We start from the raw sequence: 22,373 nt of genomic DNA, 5'->3' as shown, positions 1-22,373 counted from the left end.
CGCGGAGAGACATTATTTTAATTCTTGTTTCATTCAAAACGATGTTTTTTTAGTCGAAACGACGTTTCTGAAAAAACAAGTGCACATCACATAAAAAAAAGCGAACATAACGGCGTTGAATTGCAGACCAACATCGCCAAAAAAATTTCTTTTAATGATTCCAAATTTTTTCCAAATTCCACCGGTCTTGTATGTTTTACAGTTATCGGGACCCTCACGATCGAGCCCCGGAAACGGGAACTCCGCATACGAAGCAATTTTACATGCGCGTTTAAATGCATAATAAGGCGCGAGTCAAATACTACCGACTGCGTGAATAATTGAACAATCATTCACGCTCGCTATCATTTGTCTCCTACACTCCACTAGTAATAAACTTTATTAGGAAAAATGCAAAAGATTCGGCTAAAATCTGCTCGAAACGGAATAATTTTAAAGGGATTTTTAGTACAATTACGAGACGTGCTGATTGATACTTAGTCAAAGACAAAGTATGATATTTTACTCCTGTACAATGCACTACTCCTGTACATGCCCAAACGACCTCTCGGGGCAATTGTGTTACTCGCTTTGGGCTTGACGCAACCTTCTCTATCGGGGATGACGGCCTTCATCATGTGCTTGTCCACCAACTACTAAAACAATTTTTTGCAAAAAAACAGATTTATGAGACTATTTTTTTTTAAATCCTGATTCAAAATTTTATTGTATTTAGCTATTGCCGCGAGTTCCAAATTACAAATGTCGAAATTGGCGATCCTCGTAAATCAGTCAATCATGAACAAGTTGCCCCGCGATAGAGTTTACAGCAACCCTGTAGGAATAAAAAAAAGTTTTCAGAGGTACATGCGGGGTGGTGTTTGGGCTACAGATTGAAGGGATAATAAAATTCCCAGGGTGGCGCGTAAAGCTGTAACGAAAGAAACTTGCATCTTTTAAAGGGGGCTCCCTGTATATTTTGTCATATTCGAGTTCCTAGTTGAAATCTAGGTACATTTGATATGGTGGTACGTGCCATACGTAAATTCAAGAGATTGTGAATTTACTAATGATTTTTAAAACAATTAATGCTTTTGAAGAAGGCTTTTTCGTCACATGTTAGCTAGAATTAGGTATTTCAAAGGCCTCCCTGAAGGAGTGCTTAGCGGTGGTTCCGGGGGGTGGGGGGGGGGGGGGTCTAGGGTGAACAGGGGAGGTTTTTGGTGGGTAGGTGCCCCATTATGGGGTGAATCCCACATAACCACTGCCGACAGACCAACAGGCAGCGGTACCTTTGAAGGTTTCCCTTCCCCATACAAAAAAAAAAAAAAAGGTATTTCAGAGGTAAGGGAAAGCTTGACAGTGATGTTTATCGAACGAATAACGACAATCGATAATTAACGAATAAATTTCGATAAAGAATTTACATTTAAAAAATAAATTTGACTCTGTGTGTTCATCTATGGACAATGCTGTAAGAATAGCCTCGAGGCATCCCGGTTGGACTGTGAGCGTTTTCTGAACCGACTTCATAATTCATATATGAGCTTTCGTGGTTGGAAGAGCAAATTCGTACCTTCCGAAATTCAACGCATAAACGACATCCATTTACTGTTAGGAAATGATGAAAATGACATTAAGATCCTGGTTTATACTTCTACTTATTCACATGCGTCAAATCGCAGCATGGCCAGCGAATTAGGAATTAGCAAGGGCATTGTTCGCATGATCCTCAGGGAACATAAACATCGTCCTTTCAGAGTACACTTTGCACAAGGATTGATAATAACGGATTTTGAACGTAGGCTAAAATTTATTGGCTTACTACAAGCTGTGCGAGAGAATAATCCAACAGTTCTAGATCAAATATGTTGGACAGATGAAAGCAAATTCCACAATAATGGCGTTATTAACAAGCATTAATACACACTATTGGTCAGACAGCAATCTCCATTGGCATCAAGAAACACGCTTCCAAACAGTATGGGGAATTAACGTTTGATGCAGTATGTTTAACGGACGCCCGATTGGGCCTTATTTCTTCACTTTAAATAGAGAACAATATTTATCCTTTTTACAAAACAAGCTGCCCGAATTTTCACGGGGTATTTTCTTAGCGGAAAGGCAAGACGTACTTGGCAACAGGGCGGTGCTCCACCCCATAATTCCCGAACCGTGACCCAATATTTGAACGAAACGTTCCTTCCTGGGTGGATTAGGAACGGAGGACCTATTCGTTGGCCGGCTCGACCACCCGACTTAACTCCACTAGATTTCTTTACGTGGGGTTATCGGAAAGTAATTGGCTATCAGACCCGTCGAATTGATTTCGAAGGTATGAAAGATAACACGCGAGAGGTTTGCCATAGAGTCACGTCCGATAAGCTCGTACGAGGGTGCTGCGACGACGGTTTGAAGCTTGTTCGGAATCTCAAGAAGGGCAATTTAAACGTATTCTCTAAACGCCGCTTTCCCAATGCGATTGTAAATATTTATTTCCTAGTCGGGCCTTATTTAAGTGGGAAAATGGATTTTTGAGCACTCGACTGAAACGCACCTCACAATACGTCGACTTTAAGTGCGGCATGCGCTCTATCGAATGCAACCTGGATTTCGCCTAGGAACTCAAACGTGCGGAGGTATACAGGGTGTGTCGTTTAAAAAATTGCAAGTTTCTTTCGCCGCAGCTTTAAGCGCCACCTTATGTATTTTACGCAATTCGCAGCCCTGATCAACCATACGTATTGACAACTTTTTTTTTTTTTTATCTACAGGGTTGCGAGATATTTGCTGTAAACTCTGGCGTGAAACACCCGTATATCGTAAGTGTTGCAAAAATCGTGGGCGTTATAGATTTTATTTATTTTCGAAAATTGCCGGAAGGAAAAAATCAATTGGTTTCTTAGGCGTTGCCACCCTGTAACTTGAAAACGGATTTAAATATTACCCAAGTTTATGGGAGCAATCCGCCTTGAAGTGTCCATTTTTTGGGACACCCGTGATCGTTAGACACTCTAGAGTCACTCTTCCTTCTTTCTTTTAAACGAAATATTAGTTACTAAACTACTATAAGCTACTTCCAAGGATTATAAACCAACCCAGAAACTGCCAGCCATTTTTTTTTGCTTTTTTGGACGAATAGACAGATTTCCATTAATAAAGCATCTTTTTATAATGCCGCTGTAAATATTTTAGCATTCCATTATCTGTTAAATTAGTGGGCACATTCTGTCCGACTATACGGCAAATTCATGGAATTTCTAAACCAGGGAACAAGGGTTTCCACTTTGCAGGTAATTTTAAGTAATTTATTTGCCAATTTTCTATGTGAATGGAAAGTTCCTCACGTTCACTCTCACAGCTATAATTAGTTAACTAAAGAAAATGTTGATATTCTTTGGATTCGAGGCGAAGGAGCTCATACGCAGTAGACATAATTCCTAATCGTTTCTCAAAATTTCCATTACGGTCTCCCCCCCTCGTCTGAGCATTTCTCTTTATCTTAGTCGATGCCCCTCGTAGCTACGCGCGTCCCTTTAAATTGGTTCGGATTTCTTCGACATTTCTGATAATTACCGTTCGCTAGTCCGGGGCTTCGTGTTCCTTCAGATTTCTGCTCAGATTAATTCGAGTTCTGTCCAGGTCAGTTCCAGCGTGTCCTAAACGCTCACGAACGTCTCCTTTCATGTAAATGAGCTTTAAAGTTTCTCGAAATTTCCGAAAGTTCCCATCGAAATCAGTTGTGGTTTCGGGCAAGTTCCGAGTGCTTCAGTGCTTGTGAAAAATTCTGTTCGAGTCAGTTCGGCCACTTCACGAGCATTTGTTCGTTAGTAATTTTTAATATTTATCACGTTTTTGCGAGTCGAATTGTGGTGATTTTTGGTCTTTACACTGGCACGAGTCTCCGAGCACTTCTGTGAACGCTTGTTGAGATTAGGTTAAATTCAGTCGTCGTTTCCAAAAATACCTGTTCAGGCCAGTCGACGCCTTTTGAACTTTCATGAAAGCTCTCTCTTTTCGTTAGTTCGGGTCAGTTCGGTTTTTTCTCAACGTTTTTATACTTTCGTGCTCAGGTCAGTTGCGGCCTCCTTTAACATTTCCGAAAACGTCTCTTTAGGTCGATTCGTATCTTCGGAACGACTATTAATATTTAATCTCATTTCAGTCGGGTTTTTTCATAATTCTTTAAGAACAATCTTTAGGTCAACTCGGGGTGCACCAACTTTGCCGAAAAGTCCCAATCTTGCCAGTTCTGTCAACAACATCGAAAGCTCCTGTCGAGGGCGATTCGGGTCTCTCAACGATTTTTCTGTATGTAGTCTCGATTCATCACTTCACTTCAAATAAACTTTGAGCTTCGTCAACACTTCCAAGAATTTTAAGCCAAATCCATATTCTCCAAAGTTCCTGATCACGTCAGTTAGGCTCATTTTAGGTTTCTCTGACATTTTTTTGGAATTTCGATTCAGGCGAGTTAGATTTACTTCAAAAATTCCTGTTTAATCAATTCAAACCTCTTCGCCATCTTCAAGGACTTTCATTTAATTCGAATAATTTCAGGTTTCCTCAACGTTTCCGAAACTTCTCATTCCAATCAGGTGGGACTTCAGCAATATCTTCGGCGGGTTACGTGAGGCCATTTCGGGTTTCTTGGACGTTTCAGAGAAGTCTCGTTCAGGCCCGGTAGGGTTTGCCCAACGTTTCCCTTCGGATCGATTAGCGTTTCTTCGACATTCCTGGGTTTCGTACGAAAAACCACAATTTGTTCCTTCAGGTTAGGCCGGGTTTCTTCCATATCGGAAGAAAGGAGGTAGATCTTAGACCTCCTTCGACAAAGTCTTTGACATGTTAAATTAATAATTTCCGAAATCACGTTAAGAATTCATGCAACACTTCAAACTTTAAAGGTCATAGCACATTATATGGAGTAATAGGATCGGAGTCTGAAAGTTGAACCACGTTGAAACTTCTAAGAAAAGGAGCTTTTAAGATTTAGTTTAATTTTTAAAGCGACGGTCGTGCTTGAATAAGGCCATCCCCCTAATAACTCTAAAGATTTTGAACTGATGTATCACATTGATCACAGGTTTTATGGCAATAATCGAGATTGCTGCTTGAAGCGTGAAACGGGCTGAAGAGCTGAGATTTTCAAAATGGATGACGGTCACAAATCATACATTAGATTTCGTCGCGTTAACTCGACAGTTTGTCATCACAATTATCTTTACTCACAGGTTTTACGAGCTCAAATCCATCATGTCTTTGATGTTAATCATCTCCGCCTTGTTTGCGTTCTGTTTTCTGTGTCTCGTCACCTCTGTCTTGTCTCTCTCGCATCATCTCTGCTCTGTCTGCATTTCGGCAGCTCCCTCCAGCTTGCGTTTTGTCATCTCTATTCGTCCTCCGATTTTCCATTGCGTTTGTACATGTACATGTACGAAAGACGCCATTTCGGTTTCAATAAACTTATCAGCCCCTTAAACAATTTATCACGCCGAATATTATTATTGTTTATCCCTGTTGTACTTCATCCCCGAAATTTTTGTTTGCGGATAAGAAGTCAAAATCCCCCGAGGTCTTAATAACTTTGAAATAATTATATTGCGTTCCTTTTCCTTTTGTAAATCAGATTATCCGTTGATAAATATGAATGACGGAGGAACCCTGCAGTGAAATAAGGCAAATGAGGTTAATGGGACGTTTGCAATTCAAATTACTAAGTTTGGGATTTTAGCGTTTACGCAAAAATGGGTACGACGAATATGAAGCGACTAATAAAATCGCAAAAAGGAAATTTTGCAGGTAAACCCGCTTTACGACGATGAAATTGGGAGCAATTGATCGGTGCCGGTAAAGGAACAGACGAAGACAAAAGATAGACATAAAGTTAGAAGAAGCGAGACAGAAATTACTATAAAGGGGCCGTACGCTGAAAAACGGAAACTTGCGAGCAAATCTGCTTCGCCGTGTCCCATTGCTCGTGGCAGAATGGACGATGGTGAGAGAAGAGGACAAAACAAATTCAGGTGAAGGCGAACGGGAACAAGAAATTTTGAAGCTAATTCCCCTGCCGGTATACAAGGTGTCCCTAAACATAGTGTCACAAATCCGACTGGGCATTCTAGGTGCCAAAGTATGACGAACATTTCACATAGGCGTGTGTCGAACAGCGCCTCATTTTCAATATACAGGGTGGGAAAAGTTGGTTGCCGAAGGAAGGACAATGGCTTTTCATTCACATTTTCGAACCGTTTCGGGACAAGTCAAAGATATTTTGCACTTAATTGCAACTTTGTGAGGCCTTTCGGGATCCCAACGAAGAATAGCCCCCAGCATTACCCGCCCATGGCGAAATGTGGGAATTTTTATACGGATTCAGAAAGGGCGTGAAAAATCACAATAAAGCATCAAACTTCATCGATTGATATAAAAAAATTTCGAAAATATCAACGAAAAACCACCCTCAGGAATCAACCTCTCACACCTCGCACGGCAGAAACCGAGCGCCTCTCGACGTTCATATGAGGTTCTCGTGACGTTTTCACATGTAGGACGTCGTGATCGTTCTGATGCACAATTGAGTTTGCGGCGCTCTGTCCGGGGACACTTTGCACGACGCCATTCTTTGCCTCTAGGAGTTAACGATTTAAAAAAATTACCCATGAGGCTCCACATGTCGAATTCAATTAAACCAGAGAAACTAGATGAATGTTGAGATATGGGCGATTTCCAGCGCTAATTTAAACCGGAACAATTAATATGAAATAAGTAACGAAATTCCAAAATGGAAATTTGCAAGCGAGTTTGCTTTGCGGCCGTTTCATCCGTTGCAATTGATTATCGCAGATAGATAGAGAATGAAATTGATTTTGAATTGAAATTGAAATTATTCTTGCAACAAAAATTTCCGTAATTTACGTAGTTGCGAAATTTTGAGGTGGAGGTGATCAGGGCATATGCGATTTTCGTTCGAATTCTTGCGAAATGAAATTTTTCCCACAAGTCAGACTTGAACGAGATATATCCAGGAAACGACGTCGCAGAGGGTCAGACGTAATAAAGGGAGCGGGTCCGAAGGACACTAAATTGAAATAGACCTTTTTGCAGGAAAGATTTTCCGTGTTATAGGAAATATTTTGAGAGGATGAGATTTTCCAGTTTTTGTTGTCGGCAAAAAAATTAACTTTTTGTCCGGGGTCTGCGTTCAATCTTCCGTAACAACCAGCTGAGGCTTTTCACATTTGGTTAAGCTAATTGTACGATACTTTTTATATTTTCAACTAACTCCGCTCCAAATTCGTTCGTTTTCGTCGCCGCTCAAGTTCGAAATCGGTCAATTCGCACCAGTGCGGCAAGCGGCGTTTGTCGCACGGACTCGAGGGCGGTAAGTAGCGGCATGCGAGTGTTGTCGTACGCCATTTCATTTTGAAATTTTACGTGGCGACCGCACGAACTGACCTGTTTTGACGATTTCGCGAAATTAAATTAGCTGTCGATCGGACGTTGTATACATAGCGTGCAGTCTGTAGTGATAATTGGTTGATTTGTGAGCGATTTTAACTAATAAAATTACTGCTCCATAATGGCAGTCTGGTGATTAAAATACAACCCAACTGACGTAACATGTAAATGTTTATATTATAAAAACGTCCATCTAATATTTTAATAATTAGAAATGGCCAATTAACTTCGGCGGAAAAATATGTTTAATGGAAAATGGCGTGTTTATTTATACCTTAAAAATATCAAAACGTGCACGGCAAATATCGGACGGCATTAATCCACCGTTTATACGTAATTGAATTTTAAAATTTTGAAACGGGTATAACGTAGATCATAAACTCACAGGCAAACGGAAAACGCTTTGTCCTCTCAAAATAACCTCCCTAGAACCGTAGATTAAAGCATTTGCTCAATACGAGCACGAGTATCGATTACGAGGGATATTATTCACGACGTCTTCAAACTGAACGGCAAGACTTGGTTCACGCGAGTTTTCCAACACTTTTCTTCGGACATTTTGCCGCTTGGTCAATCCGAAGAGGGCGAACTTGTCACTTCGATCAGCACACGTGATTTCCGGACGTTCGTCCTTAAATCTTGGGAGCTGTCCGCTGCAACTCCGGGTGTTTGACGGGGAACCTCGCAAATTGTCGAATCGAATGCGTGAAAGGGGCGAGACCTCCGGCTATGGCCTCTACGGCGTTACGGGCCGAAACCGGCGGAATTGCTCGGGTGAACCAAATCATGGAAAACCGAGGCATTTCCCGTGTCCTTAGTGGAAATCCGAGATGTGTCCGAGGGAACTGCGGAAGAAATTGGGGCGATAAAAATTTGGGATATGGGGCGTTATTTCGTGAAATTTTGAATCCAGACGCAGCTCAACGCGCCGGATTTCCGGATGGAAACGCGTAATTTTTAAAACCTTATCTGGAGTTTTCATCGGGATTTCGGCAAGTTTTCAGCTCCCAATCACCTCAATGGAACTCTACGTCCGATGATGACGTAAACATAAACAAATCTAACAGATAACCCGGCCTCGTGACTTTCGTTAACACCCGATATCGACGGGGAAACATTCAAATGCGAAGTCACGAGTGCGTTCATGATCATACTACGAGATCAAACAACAAGGACTGATTAATTCAGGTTTCTGCTGCAGACCCAAATGAGCCATTGTTGTCCGATGGACTTAAACTGTAAAAGGAGATAATCTCGACTAAATTTTGTTGCAAATTTGCAACAATATCTGCTCTTTATGTTTGTCAAATGGAGTTCCCCGGATTTTCTTTTAATTCCGGGCTCGTCTAGCTAGGTAGAATAATGTGAGGCATGCACACTGGTTACTTCCAGCGTGTATATGCAAAACTGGAACATCGAATTTCCTGTCCAATAACGGAACTAGATTGCATGCAAATACCTGGAGATTTCCTTGAAATCACGTTTCGTCATCCAGCTTATGATTGTTTGTTTTATTGCATGAATGCTTGGCGGGAAGGGGAATAAACAAAGATAAAATAATATAACAGAACGGCGGCTTTGTTTCGTTCTGTCTGGCGGACAGTAATACCTCAGTCCAGGCTCAAAAAACTGCCTTTTCAAAGCAATGAAGCATTTCGTCGGAAATGGAACCTGAATCAAACTTAGCGTACAGCCCTCGTAGCAACCATTACAACGCGTTTATGACTCTCATAAACTCAATATTGAAAAAATGCTTAAAATCGCACAATTTCGTTGGAAAAGGGACATTTAATGCGCCGTTTTCATGTTCGAATTTTTCACCCCTATCCAGCTACCCTGGCAGCCTGTCATTTCCAAACGGAGAGGTGCCCATCGTAGTACATCAAATGGGACTTAATTCGATAAGGGATAAAACGGGATGCTCAGGGCTGAAATCGGACTACGGTTTCATTAAAAAAATTAAACGATTTTATACGGAATAAATTAACTCACCACACTGTGTCAGACAAAATTGAAATTTATACAATAAATCGAACTTTAGTAACAGTTCGGCAACGACACGATCGTTTCTTGGGCTCTGTTATGCAAATATTCAGCGTAGCTCCTATTATTAGTTCCGTTTGGAGTCTAAGATGTAAATCATCTAAATTTCGCAATCCGTATTTGTAAACGGAACCTTTTAAGAGGCCCCAAAAAAATCGAGAAGGGTAAAATCTGGAGATCGCGGCGGCCACTCAGTTGCGCCTCCTCTGCCCATTTATTTCCGAGGGAAAATCTCAGCAAGACGCTCTCTCGCAGCCGTGTGATAATGTGAGGCTGCACCGTCTTGCCGGCACCAAGTATTATTGGTTACTCGTTCCTCATTCTCGCCGGGAAAAATCGCGGCGATTGATGGAACTGTTTCGTTTTGCCATAAGCGCAAGTACGACGCGTTGCTTAAGTTTCTCTTTGGGAAAAATAGACCGATGACCCGGTGGTCGATTGTGCCCATCCGTACATCGACTCCTTGCCGATGTCGTGCAGACGGAGTCTGCATCCAATGAAGGTTATCTGTAGACCAGCGGCAACAATTGTTTCGATTAATAGGGTCAATTTGAGCATAACGTAGCTTCATCCGAAAATAAAATGCTGGAAGAGAATTCATTATCCCGAATGCCCTTTTTGCGTCAATTCGCAAAATTCCGTCCTGCGATCAAATCTTCAGAAGTCGACTCCTGGGCAAGGGAAATTTTGCACGGATGAAATTTTTCTCGTTTCGAAAGATTGCTCACCGATTTTGCAGACGCGTCATCAGTCAGTTTGCTGCCGGACTGTACGTGTTGTTCGTGGATAGCTAAAAGAAAGTCTGGTGCTGCGTCGCCACCAGTTGCCGTTCCACACCTTTTCCATTTTGGAGCAGCTTTCACACTTCCGGCTTGTTAAAATTTTTTATTAATTTGACAGACGGCATCTCCGTCAAAAAGCCGGTCGGGATATTTTTCATTAAATATGAGACACACCTGGTCGTGAGCCGTTGTCGCACCTCGAAGACGTTAAAATTTCAATTTTTTGCTTCTCGAACTATACATTTTTCTGATATTCCGGCTGTGGTGGATGTCTAACAACCGAATTCAGCTATTAATGAACTTCATGGGAGCCGAAATGTTATGAATTAAAAAAAAAAAAAATTACAAGGCGATTTGGCATTTCTACGTCCTATTACCGTTCAAGAATGGATTGTCGATCGAGGAAGCAAAGAGTGAAACTTTTAGTCTTTTTGAGGTACGAAATTTGTTCCATTTTTTCTTAATGGACACCGTAGATACAACTTCAGATCTGAGTACAGCTAATCCTCTATTGAATTATCTTCCATTTGACATACTACAATGCGCACTTTTCCATTTGAAAACAAACAGTTAGCCGGGGTAGCTTCGTAGGGATGAAAAATTTAAACATCGAAATTAATGCATTAAATGCCTCTTTAACGTATAGTTGTACGTGCCTCAGCATTTTTTTTTTAATATCTGGTTTATTAAAGTTATAAATGCGTTGCACGTTGCAATGTATCATATAAGCGCTGTGTAGTGATGGGCGGGCAACAACTATAAACTCCAGGATTTGGAAACTTAATTTTGTAAACATATGTTGAGTTCATTGACTTGCAAATTTCACTTGCAAACAATTACTAACTTCTTCGACTTGTGAACAGCTATTAACCCCATTAACTTGTAGAGATATGTTACCTTCGTCCGACTTGTAAAAGAATTATTAACTACTTTGACTTTTAGATTAGACGTTTGCAAATGGCACGTTTTATGGCAAAATCGGAGACGCAGCATCAAAATCCTGGAACGTACCGTTACTCCAACTTTCGAATCTCGATTCCTTTCGGGATCGATTTAAAACAAATCCATTCCGACATCGTTAGAAATTTTCTCCACCTAATCGAAAAATATTTCAGTTCCATATAATGCTAAAAAAACTTTCTTTATTGGAAGTCGGTTGCACTCGTTTTTGCACCCAACGGTATATTTGCTGAAGCCTCATTGAAAAGCTATAAATCATCCCTTTTCTGATAGCGAGCTGCTGGTACGTAACTTGAAGGTTGGAAATTGCAAGAGACATCGGTAATGACAAATACCTACGAATGGTTTGGAAGGGCTTGATCGTGACTGTCTATCGATGGGTTGAGGCTGGCAGTTCGTATTGAAATGTGAAATGTTTAGACTAATAGAGAGCAAAAAAAAAATTTGTTTCTTCCATTTCCATGGAGGTACTTTAAAGAGGAATTGTACAATTGACGATCGTTACTCTCCATTAGGGTTTTACGGTAATTAAAAAATGGTAAGAAATAAGAGGATAATAAATGAGGTTAAAGGACGTACCTGGCTTCTTCGGGGGGTGGAGTTTTTAGGCTTTTAAAGGCTTTAAGCCATTTGTTCTTCATGCTGGCAGTCGAAGACGCGGACATCTTGCGTTCACGACTCGCTCCCGTGTCACTTTCTAGTTTGTGGGTGAAAAGCTCTTTCTGAAATTAAAAGTTTTCCTCTTAGAGTAAACAATAGGGGCGTGCGTTTCTGGACTTGGGGGCTTTGTCGAGCAAACGGCCGCATTAGAAAGCAATTTTGAGGAGAGACTACTCATATGGATTTCCTCTTCAGTAAAAAGCTCGCTTTAGCATTCGCGATATGATTTTTTTTAAGCAAGCGCAGTACGAGGTTATCCTTTACTTATACAGTGAGTTCATTCGATCACTCAAATATTACAAGAACGGAAATGCGTATGAAAATACCGAGTGAGGTGGTGTTCTTGGTTGAGAGAGGGACACTTTCGACGTTAACCTAATGGCGCCCCCTTGCCGCCCCGCACCGCCACTTGAGGACTTTAAACGGCACCCCCCACCGAGTTCCATCTCATATTGAGGGTTATTAAGAGCACAAGATGGCGCTGTATTAGAGAACTCGATTTGTCAAGGCGTTTTCGAAAAATCGCGGAAAAACGAAAGAAAAGTCAATTTAAAGTTGTTTATCAATAGGGATAAAAACATCGATTTTCTCGTAGCAAATGCGTAGGAATAATGCTTTTAGACTTGTAATTTTGTCATATTTAAGCTACGAAATCTTCAAACTGATTCCTATTTAGACCTAAACACAAATGCGTTTTTTTTTTAACGTGTCTCCAGTAATTATGCGATTTTTTAGTTAATCGGTTTCTCGACGATCTGATTTGCGAACAACCGGCTTAAGATAATGCCAAAAGAAAAAATCAAGGGGCGTTAAATCGGGAGACTCTGGAGGCCATTCAATTGCTGCTCCTCTCCCAATCCATCTACCTGGATATCGGCCATCGGGCTGTTATTGCACCGGCGTGACATAATGTGGCGTTTCCCCATCGTCTCGAAAGGGCCGAATATACTCGTTGAGCAGATAATCGTCGTTGTCATCTTGCGTAGCAGCGGCCTCTGTTACATGATGATCAATTGGCTTTTAGTAACATATTGCGGGATACTGCACCATTAAAGCTACCATCGATGAATAATGGTCCAATTATAGTATCTCCCAGTATTCCAGCCCGTGTATTAAATTTTTGAAGCCACTGAGTATGGCCTTCCCGAAAAACGTGAGCAATTTGTGTGCAACAATAACGACAATTTCGCTTGTTAACAAAACCATTTAAATAAATTGTGCACTCATCGGAAAAACAGGATATTTTTAACAATATTTGGGGTGGTGACAATGGCTGCTGTCGTGTTTTCACGAAACTCATATCTGCGATCGGGATCACATTTGCATTTTGCACGAGAGGAGTTTGTGTATTTTTGTCACTTTTGCAATAGAACCAATTGAAATTCCAAGTTTGACGACCATTTTCTCGCCGATGTCGTTGGTCCAACGACAAATTGCCCCAACACCTCAATTGTGGCAGGATCGTTAATATTTTCGTTTTATTCCGTTTTAAAATGGGCCGCTCACCTTGTTTTCGTAAATTTTTTTAGAAATCTCTTCGCGTGAGCACGAGAAATATTTTTTCGAGGACGATTCTCGTTGGAAGCCCCCAACAGTCTCGAGGGGTTGGATTATTCGCACCATACATTAGAACAATTTCCACTCCTTTTCTACAGAATATGCCACGTTCATCGACATGTTAATGTTGCACTGTCGCACGCCATTTCACAAATACTAAATGGTAAAATCGTTACAAAAAGAGTTTCTATTTGAAAATGATGAATGGAATGTGTCGCATCTCGTGAAACGCATAGTTTTATTTACATATTGAGCAGGAAGGAATGCCAAAAAATCTGAGAAATTCTGAAAATTTATTGCATGCATTGAAAATCCGGGTATCAGTTTTTCCTCGATTTTTCCGCAACGCCTTGACAAATCGATATTATTCAAACACCGATATTTTGTATTTTTGTTTACCTACAATATAAGGTGCAACTCGGTAGGGGGTGCCATTGAAAAGTTTCAAGAGGTTGCGGGGTGGCGAGGGGTGACTATTAGGTTCACGCAGATGGTGTCAAAGGTGTCCCCCTCGCAGTCTGGAAGGCCGTCTCACCAAGAACTTTTATTTCCGTTTTGACGATGTTTGGGGCGGTACGTTTTTAAACGAACGCACTGTGTTACCCTTAAATTGACAAACGATAGACGTTCATACGCCCTGACTTAATGCGGCCAAATAAATACGTCGTTTCGTTCCACGTGGAATTTATTACTGCTTCCGTCAAAATCTGTCAAAAATGTGAACATCTAAGATGGCGCCCATACGAAAAAACAAAGTTATTGATGGTTGCCGAAAACAAAATGGTGGAGCTCAAACATGACATCCCCGCGTTGCGGAAGGAGGATAGTTGCAATGAAGAAGCGCTAATAATTTTGAATTATCGCCCCAAATAAGCTGAAGAAGCGTTAAAAAGTTCTCCTTTTCCCACATCCCCGAAAATCGTCGGAATTTTTCAAATTCTGAAACGTCACATTCGTGAAGTCCAAATTGCTCGACTTTGTCTCGATCGAACCGCCCTCGTACGTTTTACGGTTACCGAGATTCTCATTGGTGAGATCCGGAAACGGACGCCCTGTATAGAAGTCGGCTCGCGATACGGGACGTCTTGAAATCATTTGGCCAAACTTCCGTTAAAATTAACGTCAGTTATATAAGCTGTTTGCCAAAAAGCTTCCGTTCCTGACAGACATGTGAATGTATTAGATTTGTTCTCCGTTTCGCTTCCAGCTCCTTTAGTTTTTGAGATGTCAAGCTTATTTAAAAAAAATATTTTGAATAGCCTTTGAAGAAGCTCATGATGTGCGACAAGACCTTGTACGTAGACTTTATAATTAATCGTGCTGCTTAATTTGACGCGAGTGGTTGGCGAGAATGATACGCGTCGCTGAGCGCAAAAGCCAGCTCCAAATCTGAATCCGACGTCGAACTTAAGCAATATTAAGCTGCATAACGTCGAGCGTTCGTATATTTTTAACTTTCTGTGCAATTTTTGGGCATTATCTTGTGCGTTATGTGCAGCATAAAGCCGGAACTACTTGGACTTATCCGAAAATCTTGCGACAGCGGCGCCAACCAATCAAATGCGACGTTTGAACGAAACTTCAGGCGCGTACTTCCCCAAGAAACGAGTTCGCGACGTTTTGTCCTGGTAATAGAGCTTGTGGTACTTTTAAAGTTTGGCTGTCTTGAGCTGGTAGAGGAGAGTTACGCAAAATAAAACGCTTACTCAGCCACGCGGCCCAGATTAGTTCAGGCATTTGGAGGATTGACGGCCCCGTGCCGGACGATGGATCAATGCAACTGGCACCAGTAACTTTTTCTTTGTAATCAAGCACAGGAAGGACACGACGGTTAGGGTCGTCTGATTCAGCATCAGTTTCGTATCAGGTTGCCAGGTTTCACCCGAGCGAATAGTCACTGTCACTTTCCACCCATGTGGGCGGAAAGTGACAGTCGCAGTCTGGAATCGTACAGTTTTTCGCTCGGGGGAAGCATAAGAAACGACATCACTACGTATGTGGGTGCAAACGAAAAAAGTTTACAGCTGACCTCATAGCCGGAAGTGGGGCAAGTCTGACGTCACCGCGGACACGAAATTCTCCTCTGGAATATGTGTACTGTACCGAAGGCATTGTGCACAGCACCTAATCAACCACAAAGATCTCATGTTTACGTAATTAAGGGACGTTTTAATATTTTTCAGTAATTCCAGGCCATTTTTCCCACCTCACGTTTCTCAAAGTTTTTGCGCATAAGTCAGTGTATATATGTATATTTTTTTTATTTAAGTTTTAATCAGCACTGAAAGTGAATAGTTAGAAATTGGATGGTTTCCAAGGCGACTTACCAAGTGGGCTTTAAGCGACATCCAACCCATCGCGCTCAAATAATCACGAACAATTCAAATATCAATAATATACGTAATCAAAGACAGCCGAATCAACGTATTGTCCTATGGCGACAGTGTCTAACATTGATATCACAAAAAAGAACCGTTTTATCACAGACCGAATAGTTTTATAAAGCTTCTTAAATATTGCCGAAAGACTAATTTTTTAGAGATATTTAAAGGAGTTAATATGTAGCTTATAGAACCCGCAGAGTTGTATTGATAAATCAGACTGCGCGCCGGATTTGCGCGCAGAAACACGGGATTGGGCGAAAACTAACGACGAAAATTCGCTAACTCGTGTCCGTATGCAGCAAAGATCCATTGTGACATTAGCGACGGTTAATTATTTCGGTTAGTTAATGCGGCGCCGGGGCCCCGCTTTAATTAATCAGATTGTTAATATTTCACCGAAAAGAAAGTGAAAAAAAAAAACACGATCGAACACCCCCCCCCCCCCCCACACCCCTCCCGACCCGAGAACGAATTCATTGTGTGATTCCCACGCACATCGCCCGAATTGAATTGCGACTGCAAAGCGTGCGAAACGGCAAATATACAGGGCGCTCCGGTGTTAGATCGAACGATTTAAACGTCGTTCGAACGCAGTTCACGAGCGATAATAACTGCAAGGGCAGTGACAGATGTCGAAACAAAAACGGAAGCCTATGGCGAACATGTAATTTACGTTCCTGGGTCAGTGGCGCACAAAAGATTTTTGCGTAAAAAGTGCAAGGACCCGGAAAATGTCACTTTTCCAAATTCCACCGAAATGTCTCACGGACCCGCGGAGAGCTGCCTGCAAGTTTCGTTATTTATGCGCCGAATGTCCGTGTGGGTCGGAAGTCTTCATATGGAGACGGTTCACTGATCTTTTCGTGCGTGGTCAGCAATGCGGTTTAAACTTGATCGGTTTCTCCTCCACGCACTCGTTATTTCCATTAATACTTTCCAGTCTTCGTAGAATCGTCGTCATCCCTTAACGAACATTAAATTATGTAGTCTGGCGCCCTGACCATAATCGCGTGGGGTGGTCAAAATTCAATGCAGCGCAACGATCGAAGAAATGTTTTGTTGTTGTTGTTGTTGTGTCTCAGGAATAATTGACTTCGGATAACCCCCCTCCCCCACCCTCCCCCCCACCACCGCCTTGTCTTTCCCAAAAGCGCAATCTGGGTCAAGTTAGTCGAGAAATCGCACGCGTCGAATGAGATTTCGCCAGAATTTGGTTTTTTACAATTCACGCTAAACACAAACGCATTATCACCGAGAGGGGATGACCAACATCATTACGTGCCTGACGACCGCAAGTTTGTGGAGTCGCGGAGAAAAACGGGTTTACGAGGGAAAATTGCAAAAAATCCGATGCTTTATGGCGAGAAAACGATCTCCATAACAAAACTGGCTCAGGGCAAAATGCAATTTGGGCCTTGCAACGCCGCATGGTTTCAGGCCCACCTTCTTCATCTATTCGCTCTGATATATACATATTTATTTGCATGTTTGAATCCTTCCGACAAAACTTCACAACGAGCTTTCCCGCTACCGCCAGCAATACCTCCAACTTTGATTGATTTGAACCTCAAAAACCTTGAGGTTTGCGCCGATGGTGTATTTGATTTTAGGTCTGAATTCGAAAGAAACCTTTAATAAAAACTTGAGAATAACAGATGATCAATAGTAAGACGCAAATGCGGTTGTCGTTTGAATTTTAAATTTTTGCAGATGGCTGCTCGTTAAATTTAACGGTCCTCAAGCACGTCTTATTTAAAGCAGAAGGTTTCCTTAGGAAGGTAAAATTTGAATTTTGTTTTGAAATTATAAATGAAATTTATGAATTATACAGCGTGTTAAATTGGAAACGAACCCCAATCGACGTTTCGGTCCTTATAGGAAATATGTAAATATACAAAAGCGCGTCAGTTTTATTTTCAAGGGGAACATTCTTTAACTCGGTTTTCTATTAAACTGCATCCACCCTGTGGCGTAGGTGGACTCAACCATTAAAATCTTAAACGGGGAGGGAAAATTATGTCCAAAACGCACACAACCTTAAGCGTCAACTGTACCGTGGAGAAATTGTTTATCGATGTTTCAAGTGTCCAATACGCTGTCCATTATTTGCTAATCAGCAATAAAGCCTCTTTTCAAACTCCAATTTGACATTCACAAAAGCTTCTGCTCTAATTTCCCTACGCGCAGCTGTTTTTTCTCTTCAATCCTTCCAAATCTTGAGGCGGAGTTCGATAAACAATACATATAAGGAGCTCTCAGAGGAAAAATCCAGTGGTGTTAAATCTGACGATCGCGGTGACCACTCAATCTTCCGTTTGACCGATCCGTTTGTCAGGAAATCTATCCATTGTCTAACAGAAAGAAAATAGTGCGATAAAGCCCCGTCTTGTTGAAAATGAACAAGGTCTTCTTGCAAAGCGCCGTTACCCGCCTATAATTCGTGAACTAAAACTTGCAGTAATAAATAATAGTTGAACAAAAAAACTTAAGAATTCCATCGTTTCTTTTTCCAATTTTATTCTTACTGTTACTTGCACGAGTAGAATATTTAAATAAATGCATTTACAGATACAAATAAACAAACAAAGACCTAAATAATCATCTGTTGTTTATAAAATCCAGCGTCACGACTTGAAAGGATTCAATAGAAGAATTACAGCTGTGTGTAGAGAAATTCTAGTACAAGCTTTTGTACATGTTAAAGTGATGTGTGAAAACAGACTTCATTGCTGTGTAGAAAATAATAGATGCCATTTTAAGCGCTAAAAAAGTGAATAAACAACTCATCTACAATATACTAGATACCTAAGCTTGTTTACGGTTCGGGCATGATTTTCCTAAAACCTCTCAACGGGAAAAAACAGATGCACTTGTAAAGGTAACTGAAAGACCTTTCGAAGGAGGTATAACTCAACCCCCTTGCCATTGAAAATTTTAGTGGTTGTTACCATCCCCGCTGGAGAAATATGGAGGGTAGTTGGTTTTCGAATTGACACGTTGAAATTGCATTACGTGTTAAATTGAAGGAACACTTTAAACATTTCTCCAATCTTCGCAAGTAAAGAATTCTTAAAGCTCTTTTGCCATTTGTGAGTAGAGACAAAATTATTTCTGTTTGATCTGGAGAAATTGATGAGATTTCGCACTGACGAACGGTTTTCTTTGGGTAATGCTGAAGCCATCTCGAAACACTTCGACATTAACCCGCCGAGGAATGAGAATTATTCCATATGTATTTTACGAGCGTTTACAAGTTTTGTGGTCCCGAGACAACGCGTGAAATTCTCTCGTTTTGATGCTCCTTTCCTAGACATGCCCGCAAAGATTATTTTGTATGCTTAAAGTGACCACTGATATTCTTCTTTTTCCTCTCATGATTAAGTGTGTAATTGTATAAAGTTCTTTTCTGGTCCGGGAACTCCTCACATGTATAAATCAAAGTGAGTTTTCATTTTCTACCTTGAAAACAGCCAGAACTTTGAAAGCGGCAGTTCCCAACTGTAAGTTCCCTAAGAGCTGAAACGTCTCGATACAAGAAGCGCGTTTTAAATTACTTGGAAAAACGATAAAATGGAGAAACCGTGTTAAAGACAGGAGTAAGTTTCTCTAATATTTCTTGTATCAAAGAAATACTCTTGTTTCCCTAAAGAAAGTAGGAAATGCAGTTTAGTCGTAAATGTACATGAAAGGTTGAAAGAGTTTGCTTCCAAGATTATATTGTTAATTATGCAAAGAGCTTTGTGTGCAAAGGAGAGTGAATTTGTAACATTGATAAAGCTGCCGTTGAAATGGTCTTATGTATTTCCTAATGGACGCTAGAAGTATGAAATGCAAGATTGGGTTTGGGATTTCTATTACGGGTAGAATTTAAAATTAAACGTTAAAGCTCACAATTAAGCTCTTCTCGCTATATTGGACTTCCGCATAAACTTCTGTAGTTCTGCACCTTTCGTAAAGTTAATGAAGTTTTTTAAGGTTCGTTTATTAAATTGAGATACCTAGGAATAAATAGGGGCTGATTTAAAGTCTTGGGGTTCAACAATACCAAGGTATTTGTTGCCCCTCCGCCCAGAGATGGTTAACACCAAATACTGACGAGTGCTTTCTAGCACTCGTCAGTATGATAGCATGATATTTAGACTGCCACCATTATCATATTTTCCCGCGAAATATCTGTTTACAAATAAACCTTCTGAAATCAGCGAGATCTCTAAAAGGGCCGGATTGTTTTTTTTTTTTTACTAGCGAACTTTTCTTTCCTAAGTTCGATAATGGAGGCCATAAATGAAAGCAAAAAAAGGATGGAACGTGAGCACCGAACAATATGACGCATTCGAGTTTTTTGATTTTTAAGCGAATCTGCCAATTGTTAGATTACTTTCGTAAAACAAAAAAGCATAAAAATCATTACGCCGAGCGTCCATCAGTTAAAAAAACTAAATTTCATAACGTCCTACCATTAACGATCTCCTTTTGATGGAAAATAACTCTAAATTTGTCGTTTGGATAAAATATGTCCCAATCGATAACTTAGCTACCTCCAACTTGTCTCCAAAACAAAAATGCCCCATGTCTCGCACGAATATGATGTTTACGCACGAGCCGCACGCAAGCGCAGTAGGTTACATAAGAAGAAATTGTTATTTTGCGTGAAGTATATGATATTTTTTCCACGACCACAAAAGTGTGTGAAAATAGTGGGGATTTACTGCTTCGAATTTCAAAATTTTATGTTCCACGCATCTGTCATCATCAATTGGATGATTGTTTCACACGATTTTGAGTCGGTAAAAATGCAATATCCTGATATTTGCAAAAAATTATATTCCCTCACGACCATTTTCGAAAATATTCATAATACTTTACCGCAAGAATACTAGAAAATCAACAATATTTTTTAGCGTGCGTTAGAGAAACCTAATGTGGTTGATCTCGATCAATTAGAAAGGGCCCGACGTGCCGCCTCTAATAGCAATCTTCAAATTTTATGAAACTTTGTCGAAAAATATGTCCGAGTTAGTCATTTCAAGAAAAGCAAGTTAGTCAAACGAAACCCCAAAAATATATAAACGTTGAGCGAATCTGAGGTAGGCATTAAGAAAGATTTTAATTAGTGTTTGCTCGATGCGTTAGCTCCTAACACACGGCGAATATGTCACACCCGTATGTTAGAGTGACTCTTTTCGTTTATATTTTTTTTTAATGTAAAATACTCTTGTGATAAGGTATCGTTCGTTTCCCATTTCGTATTTTGCACGGGACGCTGCCAAGAAGGAACGGGAGGAAATATAAGGTGCTCAAATGAACACCCTGTAATTAAAATGTTGTCGCGATGACGCTGTTGGAGGATTGGAAATCCTGGACGCAAAATGGGCGATAAATTCAATTCGGTTCAAAACTGACGAGAGAAAACCTTAAATCGATTCGACCTATAGAGCAATTGACACTCGTGGGGTAAAAATATTGTTACCGACACGTACGGAAAGAGGAACCCGTGATGAAAATTACACTTCTTTCCGCGACTGTCGCGACTCTTTTTCGGTTTGTTGTGTGTTGCCGCACGAGAACTCGACCTCGGGTGTGAAGCATCAATGAAATAATCCTGTTTATCACGTACCTGGGCGTTAATAGCACTAAGATGTATCTGTGCAACCCTCAAATCGAACCTTTTCATCGAGACATCTTCTTGTAGTTCGTTGGCTTTGTTGTATAGGGAGGCATCGACTGATCGCTGCTGTATCCTCAAGAGTGTATCCAGAGCATCCTGAATCTGCCGTATCTGCACTTTGAGATCGTCGGACTCTTTTTTGAGGGCGTCGTGAGAGGGCTTAATCTGGACGGCCGAAAGCTGATCTATCACTAACTCATCTCTCAGGGGGGGAGGGACGTTCTCCTGCAAAAGATAATGAGCGATTCTTTAGTTGAGACTTTCAGTAAAAGCCGTGTAGGTGTTTATCTGAACTGAATATCTGAATTCGTGTTGAAATACGTGACATTTTCATATTTGTTTGATGCAGTGTGTTTATGTAGCTTTTCTTTGTGCGCAACTTCGGGCATTATTACTTGTTATTACTACTGTTTCGTGCAACTGATGTCGAATCGAGAATGAAATGAAACAACGTTTTGCCATATTTTATTTATACAAGGTGTTTAAAAAAAATGGCGATTTTTATAAACCATAAAACGTATAATATAATCGAAAGTGAAGTACTTGGAGCGGTGTAACGGTGATAGTACGAAATATCAAGTGATGTTAGCTTTTGTCGATTTTTAAAAAAGTGGAAATATCTCAAAATCCATGATATTTCCATTAATGTCATTTTTTCATTTTCTGACTTCTCAAGGATGGGCCTTCCATCGGACGAAGCATTGTCGAAGGTTCGCGGGACACCCTGTATATATATTTTAATAATTACGTAACGTCAGGTTTTAGAAGAAAAATCGATTTATTGCTGACTAGGCGAGGCGAGGAAGGACAAATGGGTAAATCAATAGATAAATAAATGCATTAATCGAACGAAAGCTCACGGAGTTCCAGTTACATGCC

At 40.7% G+C, this 22,373-nt stretch overlaps 1 protein-coding gene across 14 annotated transcripts in view; it reads right to left on the bottom strand.

Annotated features, from left to right (window-relative positions):
* Stacl (Stac-like) overlaps nucleotides 1-22,373 on the bottom strand; it is a 129,377-nt gene that overhangs the window by 37,568 nt on the left and 69,436 nt on the right. For all 14 annotated transcript variants that reach the window (XR_010732745.1, XM_066289611.1, XM_066289610.1 and 11 more), the window contains exons 9-10: nucleotides 21,444-21,719; nucleotides 11,805-11,947 (exon numbers count right to left, since the gene is read on the bottom strand). Coding sequence is in view for 13 of the 14 variants with exons in the window: in XM_066289611.1 (XP_066145708.1) it covers nucleotides 11,805-11,947; nucleotides 21,444-21,719 (419 nt within the window). In the remaining variant the exon portion in view is untranslated. The remainder of the gene's footprint in view (nucleotides 1-11,804; nucleotides 11,948-21,443; nucleotides 21,720-22,373) is intronic.

Source organism: Euwallacea fornicatus, chromosome 13, assembly GCF_040115645.1.
Source record: "Euwallacea fornicatus isolate EFF26 chromosome 13, ASM4011564v1, whole genome shotgun sequence".
Lineage (NCBI taxonomy): Eukaryota > Metazoa > Arthropoda > Insecta > Coleoptera > Curculionidae > Euwallacea > Euwallacea fornicatus.
This window is presented reverse-complemented; position numbering and strand designations above follow the sequence as displayed.